This window comes from Anolis carolinensis, chromosome 5 (assembly GCF_035594765.1).
Source record: "Anolis carolinensis isolate JA03-04 chromosome 5, rAnoCar3.1.pri, whole genome shotgun sequence".
Taxonomy (NCBI): Eukaryota; Metazoa; Chordata; class Lepidosauria; order Squamata; family Dactyloidae; genus Anolis; species Anolis carolinensis.
Window position 1 is genome coordinate 85116754 of NC_085845.1, and position 24164 is coordinate 85140917.

The window sequence follows — 24164 nt, forward strand, 5'->3', positions numbered from 1 at the left end:
GACCGATTTCAACTTTTTAAAAGTATAGAAAGTATAGAAAAGACAGAAATTTCCGCTATTTTGAAAGCTAACATTCAAGGAAAAGCAAAGTAGCACTATTTCTTTCTTTTTTTTCTTATTACCGTGCAATGATTGGGTGGCTATATTATGGCAGAGTACCGGGGCCTCACTGCTTAGTAGGAGACTGCCCACAGGACAGCCCATTTCCCAAGTTATCACTTTGATTCTGACACCCCATCCCACATGCTTTTGGGCATTTTTTCCAGTTGTATCCTGGTTTTCGACTCCAGAAGACAATAATCTTCTCCACTCCCCCTTTTTGGACTGTGTCAAAAAACGAAGCATGATGGGCGCTGAGAAAAAGTCCCCCAGCATTGTGGGATGGGCTCCGTCATACCTCATTCCCTCAATTGATTCTACGTGTTTAGAAATGGGAGGGGGCAGCATGGAATAAAGTTGTAAGGAGGCAGGCTCTTTATAAAACAATTAAAGGATAGATACAAGTAGATGATTAAGTCAATTGCAAATACTGAATATATACTTTTAGCCCTGAAAAAGTTTGTACTTCAGGAAATTAATTTATGCAAGTCATTTTAACTGATGAAGTGTCAGATTTAAAGACAATTCTGAATTTATTTTGGTTCCCAAGGTAAATAGTAAGTCCCAAAAGGCAATGTGATGGTTTAATTTTTCCCTGAAGTTTAAGGACAAATGTGCAAACAGGAGAATATAAATGTATTTTTATTTATTTATTTCATGTCAAAAGCATTGCATAATAAATAAGTTTAAAAGTGATAAAATAAAGGAATCACAAACAGCTAAATATTTTTGGACCAAAAGCGGGCAACAGCAATCGCATTGTCCGTAGCTTTAAACAACTCCTCCGTGCATGAGGCAGGGCATTGTGGGCAAGCATACATATGAGGAATTGTTTGTTCAGCTCCACAGTCACACAAGGTGGAAGATTCCTCCAGGTAGTGCCATCTTGCCAGGCTGTCTTTTGATCTGCCCACTCCACTTCTCAGTCTATTTAGGGACTTCCAAGTTGCCCATTCTTGGTTTGCACCTGGAGGCAGACCCTCATGAGGGGCCATCCAGTTGGAATTGCTTGGTTTAGCTGCCCAGAGGGACACCCTTGCTGTTGCTGAGGGGGACATCAAGAGGAGTGGTGGTTCTCATGAAGCCCTTCCTTGATTTGAGTCTGGTGGGAGGAGGGTGATAGTCATGCAGTGGATGGCTTTCACAATGTTCAACCTTTTTTCTCTCACAGTTAGCAGCAGCTTCCCGTCGCACGTGAGGGGGGGGGGCAATGCCAGCTAGCTTATAGAGTTTACCAACAGGTGTAGGTTTAAGGCATCCTGTGATGATTCTGCATGTTTCGTTCAGTGCTATGTCCACCTGCTTTGCATGGGCAGACTTGTGCCAAACAGGACAGGCGTACTCTGCAGTTGAGAAAGACAAGGCCAGGGCTGATGTTCTTATTAATTGTGGGTCTGCACCCCATGCACTTCCAGTCAGTTTCCGCAGGGTGTTATTGCGTGCAGCTACTTTGTGCTTGGTGTTCATGCAGTGTTTCCTATATGTTAGTGTTCGGTCTAAGGTGACACCACAGTATTTAGGATGGAAACAGTGTTCGAGCTCTTGGCCTTCCCAAGTAACTTTCAGTTTCCTGTTGGCTTCACGGTTACGTAGGTGGAAAGCACACACTTGTGTCTTGGCAGGGTTGGGCTTCAGGTGGTTCTCTTTGTAGTAGCTGGAGAGGTCTTTCAAGGCATTAGTGAGCTGGTTTTCAACTGTTTCAAAATCTTTTGCTTGTGTTGTAAGGCCAAGGTCATCAGCATATATAAAGCTCTTTGTGAGTGGTGGTTGTGGCTGATCGTTCGTGAAGATGTTAAACAAGGTCGGTGCAAGAACGCTTCCTTGGGGGTAAACTATTCTTTTGCCTCCTCCCATCTAATTTTCCTGCCCTGAAACTCCACATAGAAGTTGCGGTTTTACAGGAGGGTCTGGACAGTTTTTGTAAAGTCAAAGTCCCAAGTAATATGGTAGACTTTATGCAGCATTTTTCTATGTTGCACCGTGTCATGGGCTGCTGTAAGGTCCACAAAAACTGTTCCCGTGATGCTGCCTTTCTCATAGCCTTCCTCAATATGCTCAGTCAGATGGAGAATTTGACCTGTGCAGTTTTTCCCTGGTCTGAAACCTGCTTGTTGTGCAATTAGCTTAGGTTCGATGACGGGTCCTAATCGATTTAATAGCATCCCCTCATAGACTTTATAGAGATGACATAAGAGGGAGATTGGTCAGTAGTTCCTGGCATTCGAGGCATCTTTACCAGGTTTTAAAATGGCAATGATCTTAGTTTTCCTCCATACTCTGGGAATCTGTTTGTGTGCCAAGCATTGATTGTAGAATTTCAAAAGCCAGTTTTCAGCTTTGGGCCCCAAGTGTTTGATTTGCTCCATCATTAACTCATCTAGGCCAAGTGCTTTACCAGTTTTACATTGCTTGATGGCTTCTCGGAGTTCTTTCAGGTTTAGAGGAGAAGACAACTGGTGGGTTTCAAGTTCTGGCACCCTGTTGATTTTCATCTTTATTCTGCTGCAATTGGTTTTCCCATTCTGAATTAGCTGGTAAGCTATCTGGTCTGGTGTTACGTTTGCATGTCCATGGTTGACCAGAGGGTCACTATCCAGGCGTCTCAGCAATTGCCAGACTTTTCGGCTACTCTTGGACATGTCAAGGTTCTCAAGCAACTCTATCCAGTGGTCTTTCTTAGCATTAGCTATGGCTGTAGATAGTTTTTGGCCTGCTGCTATAGTCACATCACTATATGGATTCTCTTGAAATAGTTTGAGATATTCTTGCAATGCCATGTTAGTTTGCCCCTCAGAATGAAATTCAGTCATAGGATAAGAATTGATATCTCATTCAGAGAGTTGCATTTAGAATTCTGAGGAATCCGCACGTATATACTAAATCATAATTAATATGATTTGAAAAACTAGATGGAGTCAAAATGTGATAGATGATCTAAGAGTTGAAATTTGATAGATAAGACCTCACAGTGGTTATTGGAGTAAAATATAATTTAATTACTAATAAAGAGTTGAGCAGCAAGTGAACATACTTTATGGGACACCATTAGCTGTTTCCTCCATCAATAAATAAGTCATTTTTGTTGCTGTATGCATTTAAATCATTTCCTATTTATGAAAAACCTTTCACTAAGCTTTCTTGGCAAGGTTTGCCATTGCTTTCCTGTGAGGGTGAAAGAGTGTGACTTGCCCAAAGCCACACTGTGGATTTCATTGCTGAACCATAGCTGTTTCCTTGATTGCAAATATTTTCTTTTTCCAGCTTTATGAATGATTAAAGTCAATCAATAATTGTGTTGAGGGTGTGTTAACTATACAATCTTGTTTATATTATGACAACACATGGGAAAGTGAAAATAATTTAAATAAAGACTTGACCCGTTTTCCAATGACTACTTAAAACTCATTAAAGGGGAGGTGAAAATGTTCATAATAAATTATGAGCAATTTCTGGATATGATTATGCTTTGTTTTCTTTCTTCTCACTTGGTATCTTTTTACACTGTTCTAAACATAGTCTATGTTTTTTTTTAAAAAGTCTGGTTTTATGTGCTGCTCATCATTAATGGGAAAAACTCTAAAAGCAGAATTGCCATATGCCCCTAAAGGATTTCTTTGAATAATTTTAATGGCAATCCTGTTATTTTTCTGTGATTTGACTTGTGACTTCTAGTATCTGGAGTTGATAGAGTGATTATGCAAGGGAATAGGAATACTAGGGAGAAAGAAGTCCCATTAACATACTACTAGGGGGCAGAGATTAATGAAGGTTAAAAAAACTCTAAGCTTTCTGATCTGCTAATCTGTTTTACAAGAAAAACAATTAAGAAGCCATATCAGACTCACCATGCTCCCCCTACTTATCTATGTTCCTTTTGGAAATCAATGGGGTAGCACAAATATTACTTAGAGGGAGGAATTTGGCTGTAATTCTCCATGTCTCTTGAGAGCACTTTCTCTCATTAAAGGCAGATTGACAGCTCAGAAGCTGAGTTGTTTCCCCCCTCTTTTTACCCATTATTTTTGCCTCCTGCTTGAGGTTGTTTAATTTTATTTATTGTGGCCTTAGACACATTTGGAATCAACCTTACTATAACTTCAGTGAGGTATTAACATTCATTAATGTTCTTCTGTAGTATAAGTGACAATTTTAACACACATTACAATTTAGCATTGCCCCCTCCTGCCTTTAGATGTAAGTTGAATCATCCTTTTTTCAGGGTAATAGACCAGAGAAGTTAGTTCAGTAATATCCTAGAATCTCCAAGCTACTGTTGTTGTTTTTACGGACTTTATTGCACCAGACTGTTATCTTTTTGCAATCATATTGTTTAAGCAAATAGAAATATACTTTTTTGGAATAAGCGCTTCCATACCTTACCACAATTGCACAATGCTAGCACTTTGTTGATCTAAATTACAGTGATCATATATCTGTCTGCGAAGCCTCATTTCCTACTTGTGTTTGCCCTATCCAGCATATGCATATTGTGTTTTCTTTGTTTTCCCTTCTATCTGTTTTGCCACAACTGTATCGTTGCATGGTTTCAGTGTTCTTGTGAGATCTTCCTCTGCTTTGTAATATCAGGACTAAGGTGGAAGGACATTGCCACACAAGGAAGAGTGATAGAAAAACAATAAAATTATATTCATTGTTGGGTTTTTCCATCAATGAAAAGTAACAATCCAATCCTGATTCATGTGCAGTGTGATTATGGGAGAGATGATGTTGTGCAGTGAGTTCCATCCAAAAGCACTTTTATTCTGATGTAATTGCACTTGATTAGCTTCATTTGATAAAGTCCTATAAAACATAAATGCACATAATATCAGTTTGCATAGCAGCTAAGTGAAGAAGAATGCTTGTATGTCACTACTGGAGGATATCACAAAGCCAAAAATTAAATGACCTCTGTTCTACTTCATATCTATCCAGACCCTTGACACAAGCCATTGGAATTATCACTAGTGCTGTGATCACTAAAAGTCAACATAGTAAAGGTAAAGGTTTCCCCTGACGTTAAGTCCAGTCATGTCTGACTCTGGGGGTTGGTGCTCATTTTCATTTCTAAGCCGAAGAGCCGGCATTGTCGGTAGACACCTCCAAGGTCACGTGGCTGGCATGACTGCATGGAACACCGTTACCTTCCCACCGGAGCAGTACCTATTGATCTACTCACATTGGAATATTTTCGAACTGCTAGGTTGGCAGAAGCTGGAGCTAACAGTGGGCGCTCACTCCGCTCCCGGGATTTGAACCTGGGACCTTTTGGTCTGCAAGTTCAGCAGCTCAGCACTTTAACACACTTCACCACCGAGCCTCTTCAACATGGATTTCTTCACACAAAAAAGTCTTGCCAGACTAATCTTATTTCTTTTTTGATGGAGTTACAAGCTTGATAGATGCAGACAATGCTGTGGATATAGCCTATCTTGATTTCAGTAATGCCTTTGGCGGAGTCCCTCATGATCTTCTTGCAAACAAACTAGTACAATGTGGGCTAGGCAGTACTAATGTTAGGTAAATTTGCAATTGATTAAGCGATGAAACCCAAAGGGTGCTCCCAAATGGTTTCTTTTCATCCTGGAAAGAAGTAACTAGTGGAGTGCCACATGTTTCGGTCCTGGTCTCAGTTCTGTTCAACATCTTTAGTAACAATTTAGATGAAGGTTTCGAGGGCGTGTTTACCAAATTTGCTGATGACACTAAATTAGGAGGGATAGTTAATACTCCAGAGGATCAGAATTTAAAATGACTGGGCCAAAACTAACAAATGAATTTCAACAAAGACAAATGTAAGATGCTACACTTAGATAGAAAAAATGAAATGCAAAGATACAGAATGGGTGATGCCTGGCTCGACAACTGTTCATGTGAGAAAGATCTTGGAGTCTTCATAGACAACTAGTTGGGCATGAGCCAACAGTGTGATGCAGCGGCTTAAAAAACCAATGGCGTTTTGTGCTGCATAAAAAGTAGTACCGAGTCTAGATTGAGGGAAGTCATGGTGCCTCTCCATTCTGCTTTGATTAGACCTCACCTAGAATATTGTGTCCAATTCTGGGCACCATAGTTTAAGAGATATTAACAAGCTAGAAGGTGTCCAGAGAAGGGCAACTGAAAAAATCAAAAGCCTGGAGACCATGCCCTGTGAGGAGCGGCTTAAACAGAAGAGAAGGTTGACAGGAGACATGATACTTATGTATAAACATTTGAAAGGATGTCATAAGGAAGAGGGAGCAGGCTTGTTTTCTGCTGCCCTAGAGACTAGGACTCAGAGTAACAGGTTCAAATTACAGGAAAGAAAATTCCACCTGAACATTACAAAGAACTTTCTGATCATCAGAGCTGTTCAGCAGTGGAACTCTCTGCCTCGGAGTGTGCAGGAAGCTCTTCCTTTGAAGGCTTTTAAACAGAGGCTGGGTGGTCATTTGTTGGGGGTGCTTTGATTTTGCTTTTCTTGCATGACAGGAGGTTGGACTAGATGGCTCATGTGATCTCCATGCACCTCTTGTGCTGAAGGTTACCACACACTGCTACTTGCAGAGTGCTGACATATAAGCCCATGTACCATAACTGCTACCATGTGATGCCATCCCCCATTTGATACCCTTTCCCATTTGATTGTGTTCATCTGTAGAAACCAAGCAAACACCGCCAGTCAAGGTGCTGCTTCAGTTCAAATGTATTACTTTTGGGGGAGGGAAACTATGTGAAAACACATCTGCAGTCTTATTACAATCAACAAAGAATCCTTTGACATCTTTTTAAAAGTTTGTTGTAGCTTAGGGGATGGTTAGCACATCACTGTCTTGTTAGTTGAAGCAAACTCACAAGATCAAACATTGCTTAATATAGTAGAACCTAAGTTAGTTACCTCGCATGCAACATTGAAAAAACTTTTGAATAACTCTTTTCCTGTTAGTTTTTGAAAGTGAAGTCTTTAGAAACCAAGAGACTTTTCTCTAAAGATACATGCTGTTTCTGAACAAGTGAAGGCATTTTCAGTCTCAACTTATAAATAAGTAAAGAATGTTACAAAGATAATATAGCGCACCGGTGCTGCCATCTTTAAAGGAAATATACCCTAGGTGGGTTTTTTTGGTCTCCTGGTAGAAAGCATGGCATTACATCATTATTTTCAAGTTAATATTTTATCCTGTTGGCATATCTTCTGGACTGCAATATATTTAATTCCTTTGTCCCAGTTAACAATTTCAAAAACATATTCATTATTGCATATGTTACAAGAACATAGATTGGCTGGACAAAAACAGTTTCCTTTCATTTCTACATTTAACGCCCCCCCCCCATGTTTCTTCACTTTATCCCAGCATGAAGAAACCACCAAATTGCAGTATTTTTCTGTCCATGAATGGTAGAATGAGACAGCCTTTCTGTGCTAACTCAGGCAGTGCTAAATGGAGAGCTGCTTTCCACGGGCCTATGGCTATCCAGTGAACTAATTTGCTATTAGGGGAGAGAAAGAGCTCTTGGGAAGAAATTGATGTGTTTAGGCTGTAGCTAGTATTAGGTCATAAATCCAAAACCTAAAGAGAGCTACTATTGCAGACTGCTGGCTCAAATTTCACTTTGACTGCATAATCTTTTAGAAATAAGGTGGACTTTTTAGGTTTCAATAAAAAAAATAGGTTGATAATCAGGTTGGACTCACCCACACATAGTAGTAGTAGTAGTAGTAGTAGTAGTAGTAGCAGCAGCAGCAGCAATAATAATAATAATAATAATAATAATAATAATAATAATAATAATAATAATACTTTACTCAGGGGACCCAGGGAGGATTCCAGCATACGCAAACACAAAGGGAAACATTCACTTTCTCATCATTGACTTCTCCCACTGTTCCTGATAACCCTACAAATTATATATACATACTATACATAAATATATACACATTTTAATTAAAATATCAGTCTAAAAATCTTGGTCAACTTATCCATGGGTCAGTATAAGTACTGTACCTTAACTCTTATCAAAAAGAGAACCATCCTCTTCTCTGAGTAGAATGGCGAAAGGCAAAAGCTTAGTTTATCCTGAGTGACCCTAAAAGATGCACTGACCTCTATTCTCTCTGCTGGACATTCTGAATGCCTACATGGGGAAATAGTGGCAGTGGTCAGGAGTAGATGGTCCCTGAGGCAACACTGATGATTTCACCTCCTCATGGAATGATCCTTGATTTATCCTTGGGTCATATCAAAATCCATAATTTTGGCCCTCAAACCTGCCTTCAACTTACATGAGATTGGCTTACACATGTTTATATACAGTACTTATCTCTTAATTACAGTGAACTCCATCACATAACGTTCACATGTACATGTATGCATATGTTGACAAGACAATAATATAATACATACATACACATAGAAAAGACCAGGTCACTTAGACAAGCAACGATTTAGGTTTGATAACAGCCTTCAAATCCACTTACAGCAATTATAAGCAAATAGAGAAAGGATTAAGTGAATGCATCTCTAAAATTACAGTGGTTTCAGTGCTGTGGAAAGTTTCTCTTGTCTATTCACACACATAATGTTAATATTTTAGAGGGAACAATATAACACAAGGTAGCATGTAGTACCAGGTGATACATGCATGCACATTGAATAGATAACTGTAAACAGGCTTTGTGCACAAAAGGATTATCTCAGTAATGATTCCATTTTCCTATCAATGAAAATTTAGTAACAGCCTGATAATTCTGGTGTGTATTGACTGATTTATCTGTATTTACTAAATTTCCTTGTCTTCAGATACTTAACTCCTGATTTGTATTCTAAGTATCCCCCTCAATTGACAGTGAACATCCTTAAAATCCAAGTACATCAGACAGTAGTATCCATTTCTGACCTTCCTTTTTACAAATACACATGCTTAATAAATTGTCAAAGAACCTTATTCAGTGTCTTGGGGAATTATGCAAATGAGAGGCTATATTCTCCTCCCAGTAGGTTCTCATTTACATATGCGTAACTCATGTCAGCTTGAACTCATAAATCCCTGAGATGAAGATACATCTCTAGTGGATTCTGACAAAAAGCTTGCTTAAAAATGTTAATTAACTACCCATCAAATTCAGGTCATTTAAAAGATTAAAGAAAAGTATTAAATTCATATATTGTGGGCCAGACACAACTGTGTCTTTCAAATAAAGGGAAGTCCATGGATTTTTCCTAGGAGCAGCATTTATAACCATCTTGCATAAAAATGGAATATAATAACATTAAGCATAACACAGTTTAGTGCTTACGTTCATTGGCTTACCAACGTGCATGGAGGAAAAAATGACCGAGAAGGTATTTCAGTGGGCATGTGTAGAGTAGAGGCCCTAATCCTCATGGCGGTTCTTCATGTGATGGGAATGACAGTGGAAAGGGCAGGCGTATTAATACGTTATATCTTCTAATTTGTCCAGTTTGATCCCAGCCTGGATAAGGCTGAAAATTCCCCACTAATACTGAACTTGGGTTATTCTAGTGCCAAACTGTATGGAAGAAAAATGGTGGCACTAAAAATGTGGTAATATATTCTATATATGTGAGTTACCATATTTCACCACCTAATAATTGCTACTGCATAACAACCCCTTTTTTGGCTTCCCAAATTAGCATTTTTCTTTCATTGTACACTTGTTGCAGCGATCTGCATACAGTGTAGCCAGCGGAGGAAAACAGCTTCTCTTCTGTAAACAGTCTATCTCAGGCACAGGCAAACTTTTTTGCTTTAGGGCCACATTGTGGGCCCGACCGAAAGGGCCAGGCCAGAAGGGAGTGGGGCCAGGAGGGAATGGGGCCGTTCATATGCTGGGTGGGCGCAGGCCCGTGAGGGCTAGGGCCCAGGAGAGGGCGGGGCCAGGGCAGGGCCGGAGTCATCCTCAGGTTGTCTTCACATCATAAGGACGCGGTTGCTTGCCCCATCCTTATGCCAGGAGGAAGATGGGACACATGGCGACTGCTCTGATTCTACTTCCCAATCCTTGGACTGTCCTCTTGGCATTATGACGGGAAGAAGGCAAGAAAGGCATCGGCTGAGAGTGCTCTGGAGGGCTCTCAGGCACCATGTATCTTCCTTGAGCAGTTCTCCCAGCATAAGTCTGGGGACGCTTACACTGTCCTTATGCCGGAAGGAGGGCAAGACACGGGGTTGCTTGAGCAAATTAGTCAGTGTGGATTTCCACCAGGCATCTACCCATCCAGGGTCTCTTTAAGAAACGAGGTCCCATGTTCCATTCCCCACAGAAGCCATAATTAACTCTGTAGCCTATTAAGCCAAACTCCCAGTATCCTTCACTTAATCTTCCATTGGTCCTTGCTTCTTCACTACTTGTTTGTTCACATTCAACCCCTGTTCTGATGGAGGGCAAGATGCAATACTAAATTGCACTAATCCTAGACTACTGTTTGTGTCAACACTGGTTGCATTATCTAATGGACTGGGAAGGCTATGGGCTGAAGAAACAATCTTGGGACGATGCCACTCATAACCAGGCCCCACCCCCTGCCTATTAGTCCAGATGGTCCACCTCCTGAAACCAAGTCTGAGCCAGGACTCAGAATCTGAAGAGATCCCTGCATCTCTCCCTGTTGAAGAGCTCTCAGGAGGCACAAAGCGAGGATCCACCAGCAGCTGACCTATCAGAAGGATTAGCTGAGGAAGCAGCACAGAGTCCAAGTCCACCGACATACTCAATAGAGAAGATAAGCCACCTGGCTTAAAGCAGACTAATGGTTTAAAACAAATGAATTAAACTGGATTTTTTAATTCAGCGTTAACTTTTCTTGGTAAGTGAAACTAAAATAAAATGAAAAGTCTTATTTCTGGCCACATGAAACAGAGGGGAGAGAGTGTACAAATCCAATCCTTATTATGGTTTTGTCTTGCTTTAGCAAGTTTCTTGCTTAAACTGAGATTTAAACAGAATAAATACAGAATGGATGCAGTTCATGGACTTGAATTTTTTACCACCTTTAATTCAGACAAGTTATTAAAATTAGCTCAATATTTAAACTATTTCAATTTTTATTTGAAAATTGTGACCAATATGAAAATGGTTTTGCCAACCTTTTTCTGACATCCTGCCTAATCTTAGCAGGTATTTCAGTATGTTTATCAACTTAGTAGTCAAGATATACTTTTCCAACCAAAATATATTCTATATGTTTTAAAAATGCCTAGAATCTATATAAGACATTCATTTATTTTTAAAGGTATCTTTTATCTTTGCTGTCTTGTGATGCTCTGATGTTGTTTTTTAAAAGTGAAGTAATTTTGGAAACAAAATATTTCCATATGAAATAAGCCACAGTTGACACAACTTCCTGAGCAAGAAAAAAAAAACAGGTCTTTTTGAATTGTCATACTGTATACTCCCTCTCCTTTTGCTTTATTTAATAATTTATCAAGTCTTGCTAACTCCTAATTGATTGTAAAAGCCAGCAAGTGTTTTAGACGTCTCTTCCATTCTATCAATCTAGATTGATGTTTTTTTCCCCCCGGTGAAACAGAATGTAACCACCCAGAAAATAATCAATCGGCAGCTGTATGTTAGATATGGGTGTAGTTCACTTAAGCCTTCACTCTAAATGCCATTGGGTGGCTGTTAATTGAATTGTTCTGCTGACTTTAATGTGATTAGCATATGAGAGTTGGTGACAGAATCATTCCATGTATTATTCTCATCTTGGAACATGTAAAGGAGTATAAAAATCAAAGTGGTAAGATCACAGCAGGATCAGTTTCCTGATACAACATTATGTGCCAACAGGCTACATTAAACTATTAATGTAGCATGTTGGCACAGAATGCAATGGTTATAACATGCACAGGAAACTCTAAAGTAGTATATTATGTTGATGAGATTACAAAATAATAAGGCTATATCCATATTGCAGAATTTTTGCAGTTTGACTATCATATAAATTGTAATTAATCAATGCTGTGGAATCCTGGGATTTGTAATTTTGTGACATATTTATCCCTGTCAGAGAGCTCTGCTGCCACAACAAACTACAAATTCATATGATAGAGCAGTGCTTCTCAAACTTCTCCAGGTGTTTTGGACTTCAGTTCCCAGAAATCCCAGCCAGTTTACCAGCTGTTAGGAATTGTGGGAGCTGAAGTCCAAAACATCTGGAGGAGCACAGTTTGAGAAACTCTGTGATAAAGCAATGGCAGTTAAACCAGTGTCAACCTGGGATAATTTTGCAATGTAGATGGAAGTGTGGTCACTGGACCACCCAATTACTTACAAATCAGAGGAACAGAGTATACTTTCTCTTCTGAGAATCAAAAGTGTTTCTGCATAATTTCTGTTTCCCAATAGGATATTTTGCTTATAGATGGTTTCCACCCCTTATTTTTCTCTTTCCTTAATGAACCCGTTTCCCCAGAGGTTTCAAGTGGTGCATTGTGGATTCAGCCAGCCTTGTGCTTGAGTTATTCTAGAACAGCCTTTTAAACCACCGTGTGTCTCTTTTTAGAAAGAAAAAGCAGGATATAAATAAAACAATCAATTAATAAAATAAACTGATTTGTTTAATATATTGATTTTAGTGTGATATAATTTTACATTATTTTAATGATGTTAGCTGTCTTAAGCCCCACATATACTGCTATATAATCCATTTTCTGAATGCAGATTATCTGCCTTAAACTGGACTATATGACAGTGAAGACTCATAGAATCCAGTTTAAAACAGATAATCTGAATTTAGAAATTGGATTATGTGATCAGTGTAGATGAGACCTTAGGCACTATTTTAAGGGGAATATATAGTAAAATCGCTAATCTCATCTTCTCTAAACCTTATTCAAATATCCTGGAAACAATCATGGCATGATAGAAAAGGGGCAGGGAATAGCTAGAATGGGTACATGGACACTCTAAATCAGACCTTTTCAACCTGTGATCCTCTGGGTTTTCTCTACTTCAAATCCCAGATATCCTGGCCATTGAACAAGCTGACTTGGGCTTCTGGAAGTTGGAGGCCCAAATGCCTGGAGGGTTGCAGGTTGAAGAGACTTGCTCTAAATCATGGTTTATCTGATCCGTAATCTTCCACTTAAACTTGGATACTTTGGAGAGTTTGCATGGCATAATTGGCTGAATAACTGAGTTATGTATAAAGAAATGCCCTGTTCAGCTCTTGCTTTTACCTTACTCTTTCAGTGGCTTCTTATTGTCAGTTCCCATCTGTAGCATGGGGAATAACAATAATGCCAATTTATTTTACAGGATTTTTTGGGTAAGGATTATAAGATTCAGTGTAAATACTATTATTATTATACTAGTATAATACTAGTATTATTGTTACAACAGATTTAATCCCAACATTAGATGTGATTACCGGGTACCAATGATTCTCTCTTTAGCTCTCTGGCAGTGCTGAGTTCTTAAGAGACTTGGTTATGGATGGATGGATAGATATTGACAGTACATGCTGAAGAGTAGCATATGTTATATATTTATATGCCTAAGCAGTTTGTTTCTACTACTAGTACATTTTATGTGCTTTTGGGTCAGGCATGATATATATCCAGGAAGCCTAATAGTTCCACAGAAAAGCAATATACAGTAGAGAAAGAGAGAGAGAGATAACTGTGTAGCATGGCATATACATTATTTCAACACAATGAACACAAACAATAAAACTCAAGGGAAGGAGAGTTTAGAGAGGTTCTTCCTCACGTTTAAGATGATTTATGATTTAGTAATGTTCAGTTGCTGTAGACCTTGGATATATTTCCTGGTGACTGAAACACCTTTGAATTTTTTGATCATTTAAAAGAAGGTCTTATTTGTTAAAGATTATATTCCATTCATATATTTTTGTTATATGGGCACAACATGAATAAACCAAGCATTGCTGTAGTTCATCTGAGCTACTAAACTCAATGACTTGAACCAAGGACTATATTCCAAGGAAGATTTCTGACAGAGGGCTCCTAATGCTATCAGTTGGAAGGAAATGTTCAGCCAATCTCCTTAATATGGGATCTGGTTTGATTTTTTTTTTTTTAGAAAAAAGAATTAGTGTGGGGTGGGGGAGGAGGCATGGCTACTACCATACTACCATGGCATGGGTAGTATCATCTGCCCTCCTGTGAATTCCACAAATGAAGCAGGATGAATTCACAATAAAACTTCATCAAGCAGTATAGTTTCCAATTAGGCTTGTCTCATCCAACCGGGAATGTATGGAGTAAATGTATGACATTAACTGTGGTGTTGCTGGGTTTTCTTTCCATTCCGTCATCCCTTCCATAATCACAATACCACTGGATGGGTTTCTACAGTGTACCTGTTCACTACGTAAAACCACATCATTGTTAAAAATGCATTGTGATGATTGAAACATGGTAGATGGCTGGATAGTTGGACATTTTATTATTTGTGGTACTAAATTCGCCTGCTGATCCTTCCTGACTATTTGTATGATCATATAAGTCTAGAAGATCTAGAAGGGTCTGCTCTCCCTGACTGCTTAACAGCCAATCACTCTATTTGCTGACAATGCTGCAAGTTTATTTAATTTGGTTGCAATATACTTTGGGAGCCACTGGTTGAAAGGCTGGGTGGGTATATATATCTTTCAAATAAATAAATATGAAGCAAAAGTGGATATGGCAGTCTGAATCCAACTGAACACCTGGGGAGTGAAAAAAAAGTCACTGAAACATTCGTTCTATATTACACTTTTTGCACAACTGCTGTGCAGAATAATGTTAAATATTATGTTCCTAATGCATATTCATTTCCTTGACTTGTGCTTGTGTGAATGAAAGAATACAAATGCATTCCTTTTCATCCATGACTGTAAGTTCCTCATTAGGTTACTATTATATTAAATGATAATGTGAACATGTCGATGTACCATCACAAATACAGGTAAAAATATGCAAGCTCAGCCAATACTGGGGGGAAACGTTTTCAATATTACATATAGAAATCATAGTGATGGAATTCCAATCAAGATCATTTCATTCCTTTAACAATGTTTATGTCTGAAATACCTAAAAACTTAAGGAAATTGCAAATATAATTGCCACACAACTGAATGTATTACACATTTCGTATATATCTTTCTGATGCAGTGCAATTTATATTTTGTGTCTAAATGAATATGTGTTTCATAGTGTTTTTGAAATGTTTTCATTGCAGGAATAATGGCGGATCACCAGTTTGGAAATCAGTTTATGTGCAGTGTGGTTGCTTCACATGTAAGCCATCTACCAACTACAAATCTCAGTTTTGTGTGGATTGCCCCACCTGCAGGAACAGGCTGCGTGAATTTTATGTAAGTTTCTAGTATTGATACTGATGATATTGAATTAATTTTTTTGTGCTATGATTGTAGAAGATAATATTTACAGACAAGTTTGCAGCCATATATCTCAATTTATAGGAATTGGGCGTTATGTTTTGTGGGTCTTCTCAACAAAAGGCATCTAGTCCAATTCTGTCTTGAAATAACAGCATTATCCATTCATGTTTGCAATCATTAAATGTATTTGGCATATCACGGGTAAAACTACACTGCATATGCTCTTGGTTTTATTTTAAATTAGGTGTAAAATGTTGATTTATTGGAGGACCCAGAGATTTCTAAGAAAGTGTTTCTCAGATTAAAAAAAAAGTTTGCTGTTTATCTACTTGCGATGCAATGGGTTAAATCCTTGTGCTGGCAGGACTGCTGACTGACAGGTCTGCAGTTCAAATCTGCGGAGAGTGAGTGAGCTTCCTCTGTCAGCTCCAGCTTCCCATGCGGAGACATGAGTGAAGCCTTGGATTTTTTAAAGCTTTTAATGAAGGAGATAGATATGGGACATTATTTTCAAAATACCATAGGAGCAATATATGAGAAACAAGAAACTAAAATAATAATAAATAGACAGGAGACCTAAAAGATAGGAATTGAAAAAGGAACAAGACAGAGATGCCCTCTTTCGCCACTGATTTTTATCCTAACTTTGGAAGTGCTGCTAAATAAGATAAGGGAAGAAAAAGAACTTAAAGGAGCAACGATACAAGGAAAAAATTATAAATTGAGGGCTTTTGCAGATGATATAATTTGTATAATTGAAGAACCGTTAAAGAACCTAAAGAATTGGATTGAAACAATTAGGAAATTTGGAGAAGTATCAGGATTTAAAATAAACACGGGGGGAAAAAGCAATTACAAAAAAATTACAAAAAAAGCAAGATAAATTTAAAAAATGTGGAATATCCAAATTACAACAAAACTAAAATATCTAGGCATCACAATAACATCAAAAAATCTACAGCTACTACAAAATAACCACATAACAAAATGGAAGGAGATTAAAAAAGATCTAGATAATTGGGAAAAAACTAAATCTATCACCCTTAGGCAGGATCACAAGCGTAAAAATGTTCTACCGAAAATGATCTTTTTTTTTCAAAATCTACCAATAATAAGAAATCAAAAAATAATAAATGAATGTATCAGAGACATCATGAAATATATATGGCAGGGGAAAAAATCTAGGATTAATTTCAAAAATATGACAGAGAAAAAGAGCAGAGGAGGACTAGCCATGCCAGATTTAAAGTTATATTTCAAAGCGAGTGCCTTAACATGGATTAGACATTGGACGAAATTAGAAAAGGGAAAGTATTACGTCTGGAAGGGATAGAATTAAGACTGGGATGGCACTCATACCTCTGGTATGGGAAGACAAAAAAGAGAAAAATTTTGGCAATCATTTTGTGAAATCTGCCATATATGAAGTTTGAGGAAAATATAAAATGAAGCTCTAGGATAAAACACCATTATGGCTATCACTTCTTGAAGCCACGCAAAGGAAAGTAATGGGATGGGACAAATACAAAGAAGAAGGAGAATGGGTGATGAAAACACAACAGGAGATGAACATACTTAATAAAGATATCTCTTGATTTCAATAAGATCTACAGAGATACTTGCAGGAACACCTCAGTAAGCAAGAGTCCAAAAGTGGCAGGCTAAAACCCAGAACCTTAATCATTGGCTGATGCCGGATGAGAGACTCCCCCCTGGGCACACAGAAGACTGGGCGACTTGGAAGGAGCTGAACAGACTGCGCTCTGGCACCACGAGATGCATAGCCAACCTTAAGAAATGGGGCTACAAAGTGGAGACCGCAACATGTGACTGTGGAGAAGAGCAAACCACAGACCACCTACTGCAATGCATTCTGAGCCCTGCTACATGCACAATGGAGGACCTTCTAACAGCAACACTAAAGGAACTCCAAGTGGCCAGCTACTGGGCAAAAGACATTTAGTATTAATGCCAAGTTTTTTTTTCTTTCTTAAAAAAATCTCTGTGTTTGCAAATCCATTACAATTTGTACCCTCGGTTCGCTTCTGACATGAGAAATAAATAAAATACTGGCAAATAAAAGAACAGTTCATAAAAGACAAAGAATTAGGCTTTTCAGAGAAGGAGGTATTCTGGGATACAAAAAATGATATCAGAGAAAAAAAATGATAAACAAATATATAAAAAAATTACTGGAATGGAGCACCAAGAAAGAAGAAATGAAGACTCACCTGAAAAATTTGACAGAAAATATAGGCAGATCTATTGGAAGGGAAAAATGGGAAGAAATTTGGAATAAAAAGTTGAAATATACGTACGCAACAGATCTAAAAGAAAATTGGATAAAGATGGCATATAAATGGTAGGTGACACCAAAAAAATGTGAAAGTGTTATAAAAATATAAATACACAATGTTGGCAATGCGGAGAGAATGAAGGAACATTGTACCATATGTGGTGGCTATGTAAAAAAGCAAAGGACTTCTGGAAAAAAATCCAGGACAAGGTACAGAAAATGTTACAAATGAAGATCCCATTGAGACCAGAAACATTTTTATTAGGCATGAACAATCAAAAACTAGATAAAAATAAGGATAAACTTCTCTTCTTACTAACGACCACAGCAAGAATATTTTATGCAAGACTATGGAAAAAGAAGGAAACACCTGAAGTAGAAGAATGGATAATAAAAATCTTAGAAATAAGGAACATGGATAGACTCACCTATCTAATCTCCAAAACTAAGGGGAACCCAGTGAAAGAGACAGATTGGATCCAAACTACAGAATATCTTAAACAAGATTACAAGAAGATAAAGATATGAGGAAGAATAGAACACACATCCAAATAGAATGGATAAGACATCGGGGAGCAGAAGGAATGGAGAGAAGTTGAAGGAAAAGGCAAAAACCTCATGGAGGATGACCGAAAGCCAAAACTTCACCTTTTTTTCTTTATTTCTTTTTTCTTATTTTTATATGGTTCTCCTCTTTTTCTCTTTTCTTTCTTATTCTTTTCTTACTATTTCATTCTTTTTATCATATGTGGATAATAAATAATAAAGATGATTTAAAAAAATTATTAAAGTATGACATAGTGGCATGATATAACAATTGCTAACAAACAACTATTTAAAGATACAATAGAATGGAAGAACTATTTCAAGGAATACAATAGTATGGATGTTTTGTGTAAACAGTTGTTTGCTTTACCATTGTATTCATCTCAACAAGAGCCTAAAGTTCTCTATGCAAAGATTTATGCACAGTTATGGAAACATTATTTGCTAAATTCCTGTTGGCTTGATAAATATATTTGTTGTTGCTGTTGTTGTTGTTGTTGTTGTTTGCCTTCAAATCATTTCTAACATAAGTTAGGCAATCCTGAGATGGACCTATCATGAGATTTCCTTGGCAAAAGTTGTTCAGAGCGGTTTTGTCTCTGAGGTTGAAATAGTGTGATTTGCCTAAGGTCACAGTAGTTTTACATGGCTAAGTGGGGATTTGGACCCTTATCTCCAGAGACAAAGTTCAACACTAAAATCAATATATGCATTTACAACTATTCTGGCATTAAAGAAAGTTAAAACCTTTCTCATGATTTTAGCTCAGCTGAGATTTAACCCATACCTTTAATCCATACCTTTATACTATATCTTATACTATATCAAGACTGGTTTGATGATAACGACAAAGAGATCCAACAGCTGATTGATAACAAAAGGAAAGCCTTCCAAACATGGCAGAGAGACACCAACTGTGCTGCCAAGAAAAAGATCTATGCCAGTGCAAAAGCTGAGGTCCAAAGAAGGACCAGAGAACTCAAGAACATCTGGTGGACAAAGAAGGCTGAAGAAATCCAACACCTTGCAGATACCCATGACGCTCAGGGATTTTTCAAAGCCACAAAGATCATTTATGGACCAAGAAACCATGGCATACAGCCCCTACGCTCATCAGATGGAACCAAAATTCTGAAGGACAAAACATCAATTGCACTACGTTGGAAAGAGCACTACCAGAACCTGCTGAATCGCAGCTCCAATGTGGCCGAAGAGACCCTCTCACAAATCCCGCAACAACAAACCAGGGATGAGCTTGCAGCACTGCCTAGTTTGGAAGAAGTCAGCAATGCCATCAGCCAACAAAAAAACAACAAAGCTAGCGGACCTGATGGGATTCCCGCTGAAATCTTCAAAGAGGGTGGACCTGAGCTGATGCAACAACTCCACCAGCTCATTGAAAAGGTGTGGATGACCGAGAAAATCCCAGCAGACTTCAAGGATGCTACCATCATCACCCTTTTCAAGAAAGGGGACAGAACAGACTGCGGGAACTATCGTGGTATCTCCCTTCTAACCTCCGCCGGGAAAATCCTCGCAAGAATCCTTGCAAACCGCCTTCTCCCTGTCTCAGAAGACACCCTCCCAGAATCCCAGAATGGCTTCCGCCCCTCCAGAGGAACAGTGGACATGATCTTCACTGCTCGACAGCTCCAAGAAAAATGCAGGGAACAAAACCAACCTCTGTACATGGCATTCATTGACCTTGCAAAGGCATTCGACACAGTGAATCGCAGCGCTCTCTGGACCATCCTCCAAAAAATCGGGTGCCCTGACAAATTTGTGAACATCCTGCGGCTCCTCCATGATGACATGATGGCAACAGTCTTGGACAGCAACGGCTCCCAAAGTGACCCATTTAAGGTTGAATCAGGTGTCAAGCAGGGATGTGTTATTGCCCCCACCTTATTTTCCATCTTCATCGCTATGATACTTCACCTTGTTGATGGGAAGCTTCCCACCGGAGTGGAAATCATCTATCGGACAGATGGCAAGCTATTTAACCTCAGCAGACTGAGAGCCAAAACCAAGGTCACCACAACATCTGTTATAGAACTCCAATATGCTGATGACAACGTAGTCTGTGCGCGTTCAGAAGAAGACCTACAAGCCACTCTAAACACCTTCGCAGAAGCATACGAGAAGCTCGGCCTCTCACTGAACATCGAGAAAACCAAAGTGCTCTTCCAACAGGCACCAGCTAATCCCTCTGCAAAGCCAGGAATACAGCTTAACGGTGCAACATTAGAAAATGTTGACCATTTCCGCTACCTTGGTAGCCACCTCTCCACAAAAGTCAACATCGACACTGAAATACAACACCGCCTGAGCTCTGCGAGTGCAGCATTTTTCCGTATGAAGCAGAGAGTGTTTGATGACCGGGACATCCGTAGAGAGACCAAGGTGCTTGTTTATAAAGCCATTGTCCTCCCAACCCTGCTCTATGCCTGCGAAACGTGGACTGTGTACAGACGTCACACCAAACTCCTGGAGCGTTTCCATCAGCGCTGTCTCAGGAAAATCCTGCAAATCTCTTGGGAAGACAGGCGGACAAATGTCAGCGTGCTTGAGGAAGCAAAGACCACCAGCATTGAAGCGATGCTCTTACGCCATCAACTCCGTTGGACTGGCCACGTTGTCCGAATGCCCGATCACCGTCTCCCAAAGCAGCTCCTCTACTCTGAACTCAAGAATGGGAAACGGAATGTTGGAGGGCAGGAAAAGAGATTTAAAGATGGGCTCAAAGCCAACCTTAAAAACTGTGGCATAGACACTGAGAACTGGGAAGCCCTGGCCCTTGAGCGCTCTAATTGGAGGTCAGCTGTGACCAGCAGTGCTGCGGAGTTTGAAGAGGCACGAACGGAGGGCTTAAGGGAGAAACGTGCCAAGAGGAAGGAGCGTCAAGCTAACCCCGACCGGGACCGCCTTCCACCTGGAAACCGATGTCCTCACTGCGGGAGAATATGCGGGTCAAGAATCGGTCTCTTCAGTCACCTAAGAACACACGCCCAAGATACCAAGGTTGGAAGACCATCGTCCTCGAACGACGAGGGATCGCCTAAGTAAGTAAGTAAGTAAGTACTATATCTTTAACTACTATATTATACTAGCATAGAAGTTTTCTACCTTCTGTTTCATAAATCAACAAGGTTTTGTTGCCTTTTTCTTTTCTTTCTTTCTTGTCTCTTCCTATAGGTTTTATCAATTGACAATTCTGATGCTCTCCAGATGCGGGTCTTGACATAGAACATAATAAATCTCTTCAAGGATCATCATGTCTAGATAGATAAAAACTTTTGGGAAATTTAACTTATGGAGAGAAATCACTATATTCTACTTTTCACTTGCTTATTTTCAAAAACAAGAATGTTGCCCAAGTCTGTTAAATTTCTTGTTGGATGAATGCTAATTTATTGAATTCTTTATATTCTAAATTGTATCTCAAATGCAAGTAATGTAAGTAGGCAGAACTTACTTTGATATATAGTATTGAATAAGTAGGAAGCTTCAAAAGAATTTAGACCTGTAAACTGAAAATAGGATACTGTCATATATCTCCGTATTACTCCCCTCCGAACATCTATCCTCTAGATTACCCCTTCCAAATGTCCCTGCCCATAGTGGAGTACTCCTCTGTCCCTCTCACTCCGGGTTTTATCTCTGTGTTCAAGCGGCCTGCCCTTGCTTTATTGTTTTTTTGATTTCTTGATGTTCTGTTTATTATTATTTATTGTATTTTAAATGGTGTTATGATATGTTGTTTCTATATTTTATTATGTTGTATTGCTCTGGGCATGGCCCCATGTTAGCCGCCCCGAGTCCCCATTGGGGAGATGGTGGCGGGGTATAAATAAAGTTTTATTATTATTATTATTATTACTCCCAGACTGCAAACTAATAAACCAGACAAAATCATGTCTATACCAAATTTATATGGCCAATTTTCTTACTTAGCCGATCCCTCATTATCCAAGTATGATGGTCCTCCGTAGTGTCTTGGCGGTGGGTACATAGGTGACTGTGGAGTCCTATTCTTGACCTGCATGTTCTTCCACAATGAGGGCATCAGATTATCAGGATTGACGCACCTTCCTCTTGGCACATTTCTCCCTTTCACCCTCCATCCGTGCCTCTTCAAATTCTGCAGCACTCATCTGCAGATGATTATAAAAAACTGAAAGGTGTATTCCATAAATGAAATAGAATGGTCGCAATTGTGGAAACAAAGGCACTTGAAAAATTTATCAATAAGAGTTAAAGAAAATTATTATAAGATAATTTGGAAATGGTATTTAACTCCATTAAAAATGTCAAATATTAATAAAAACCATCCAAAAAATTGCTGGAGAGGCTGTCAGGAAGTGGTAACATATATACATATGTGGTGGCATTGTAAATATGTAAGGAAATTTTGGTATAAAATATTTAAAGAGATAGAGGATATAATGAACATCAAACTGGAAAGAAGCCCTGGTATTGCATTATTATCAATTTATAATAACAATAAGATGGATAAAAAAGAAAAAGAAGCAATAACAAATTTATTGACAATAGCAAGAATGCTTATAGCAAGGAACTGGAGAAAAGTAATAAATGTTCAGATTGAAGAATGGTATAAGGAACTATGGAAATTGGCAATAAATGATAAGCTAACATGCAAATTAAAAGTTAAAAGAGGGATATGGAAAAAAAAAATGATTTTGAGGATGTATGGGGAAAATTTATTGAGAAAGGACTTCAAAAAAGGGATGGAGGGCTACCGCCTCAGGAAGAAATGAGATTTTGGTTGGACAGTATATAAGAAGTGGCTCGGGGTGGGAGGGGGGGGATACACAGTGGTGAAGAAATATAGATGGACAAATGTTAACATTGTAGTAGATATAAATCAACAATAGATATAAAATAGTTATGGAAGTATTGTATGATACATTATATATCTGCTATGTGATAAAAATAATTTTTGTGTGAAAAAATTTAAATTCAATAAAAACTATTTAAAAAAAAACAAATTCTGCAGCACTGCTGGTCACAGCTGACCTCCAGTTAGAGCGCTCAAGGGCCAGGGCTTCCCAGTTCTCAGTGTCTATGCCACAGTTTTTAAGGTTAGCTTTAAGCCTATCTTTAAATCTCTTTTCCTGTCTACGAACATACCATTATCCATTCTTGAGTTGGGAGTAGAGACCTGATTCCACCTTAAATGGGTCACTTTGGGAGCCATTGCTGTCCAAGACTGTCATCTTGGAGGAGCTGCAGGATGTTCACAAATTTGTCAGGGCATCCAATTTTTTTGGAGGATGGTCCAGAGAGCTCTGCGATTCACTGTGTCAAAAGCCTTTGCAAGGTCTATGAAGGCCATGTACAGAGGTTGATTTTGTTCCCTGCATTTTTCTTGAAGCTGTTGTGCAGTGAAGATCATGTCCACTGTTCTGGGATTCTGAGAGGGTTTCTGAGACAGGTAGAAGGTGATTTGCAAGGATTCTTGCGAAGATTTTCCCAGCGGAGGTTAGAAGGGAGAAGTCACAAGTGGAGTGCCGCAGGGTTTCGTCCTGGGCCCGGTTCTGTTCAACATCTTTATTAACGACTTAGACGAAGGGTTAGAAGGCACAATCATCAAGTTTGCAGATGACACCAAACTGGGAGGGATAGCTAACACTCCAGAAGACAGGAGCAGAATTCAAAACAATTTTAACAAATTAGAGAGATGGGCCGAAACTAACAAAATGAAGTTCAACAGGGAAAAATGCAAGATACTTCACTTCGGCAGAAAAAAATGGAAATCAAAGATACAGAATGGGGGACGCCTGGCTAGCCAGCAGTACGTGTGAAAAAGATCTTGGAGTCCTTGTGGACAGCAAGTTAAACATGAGCCTACA

At 38.9% G+C, this 24164-nt stretch overlaps 1 protein-coding gene across 6 annotated transcripts in view; it reads left to right on the forward strand.

Moving 5' to 3' along the window:
* The window catches only part of reln (reelin), a 395806-nt gene that overhangs the window by 83785 nt on the left and 287857 nt on the right, over window positions 1-24164 (forward strand). For all 6 annotated transcript variants that reach the window (XM_062981720.1, XM_062981721.1, XM_008111538.3 and 3 more), the window contains exon 3: window positions 15287-15422. In XM_062981720.1, the coding sequence (XP_062837790.1) occupies window positions 15287-15422 (136 nt within the window). The remainder of the gene's footprint in view (window positions 1-15286; window positions 15423-24164) is intronic.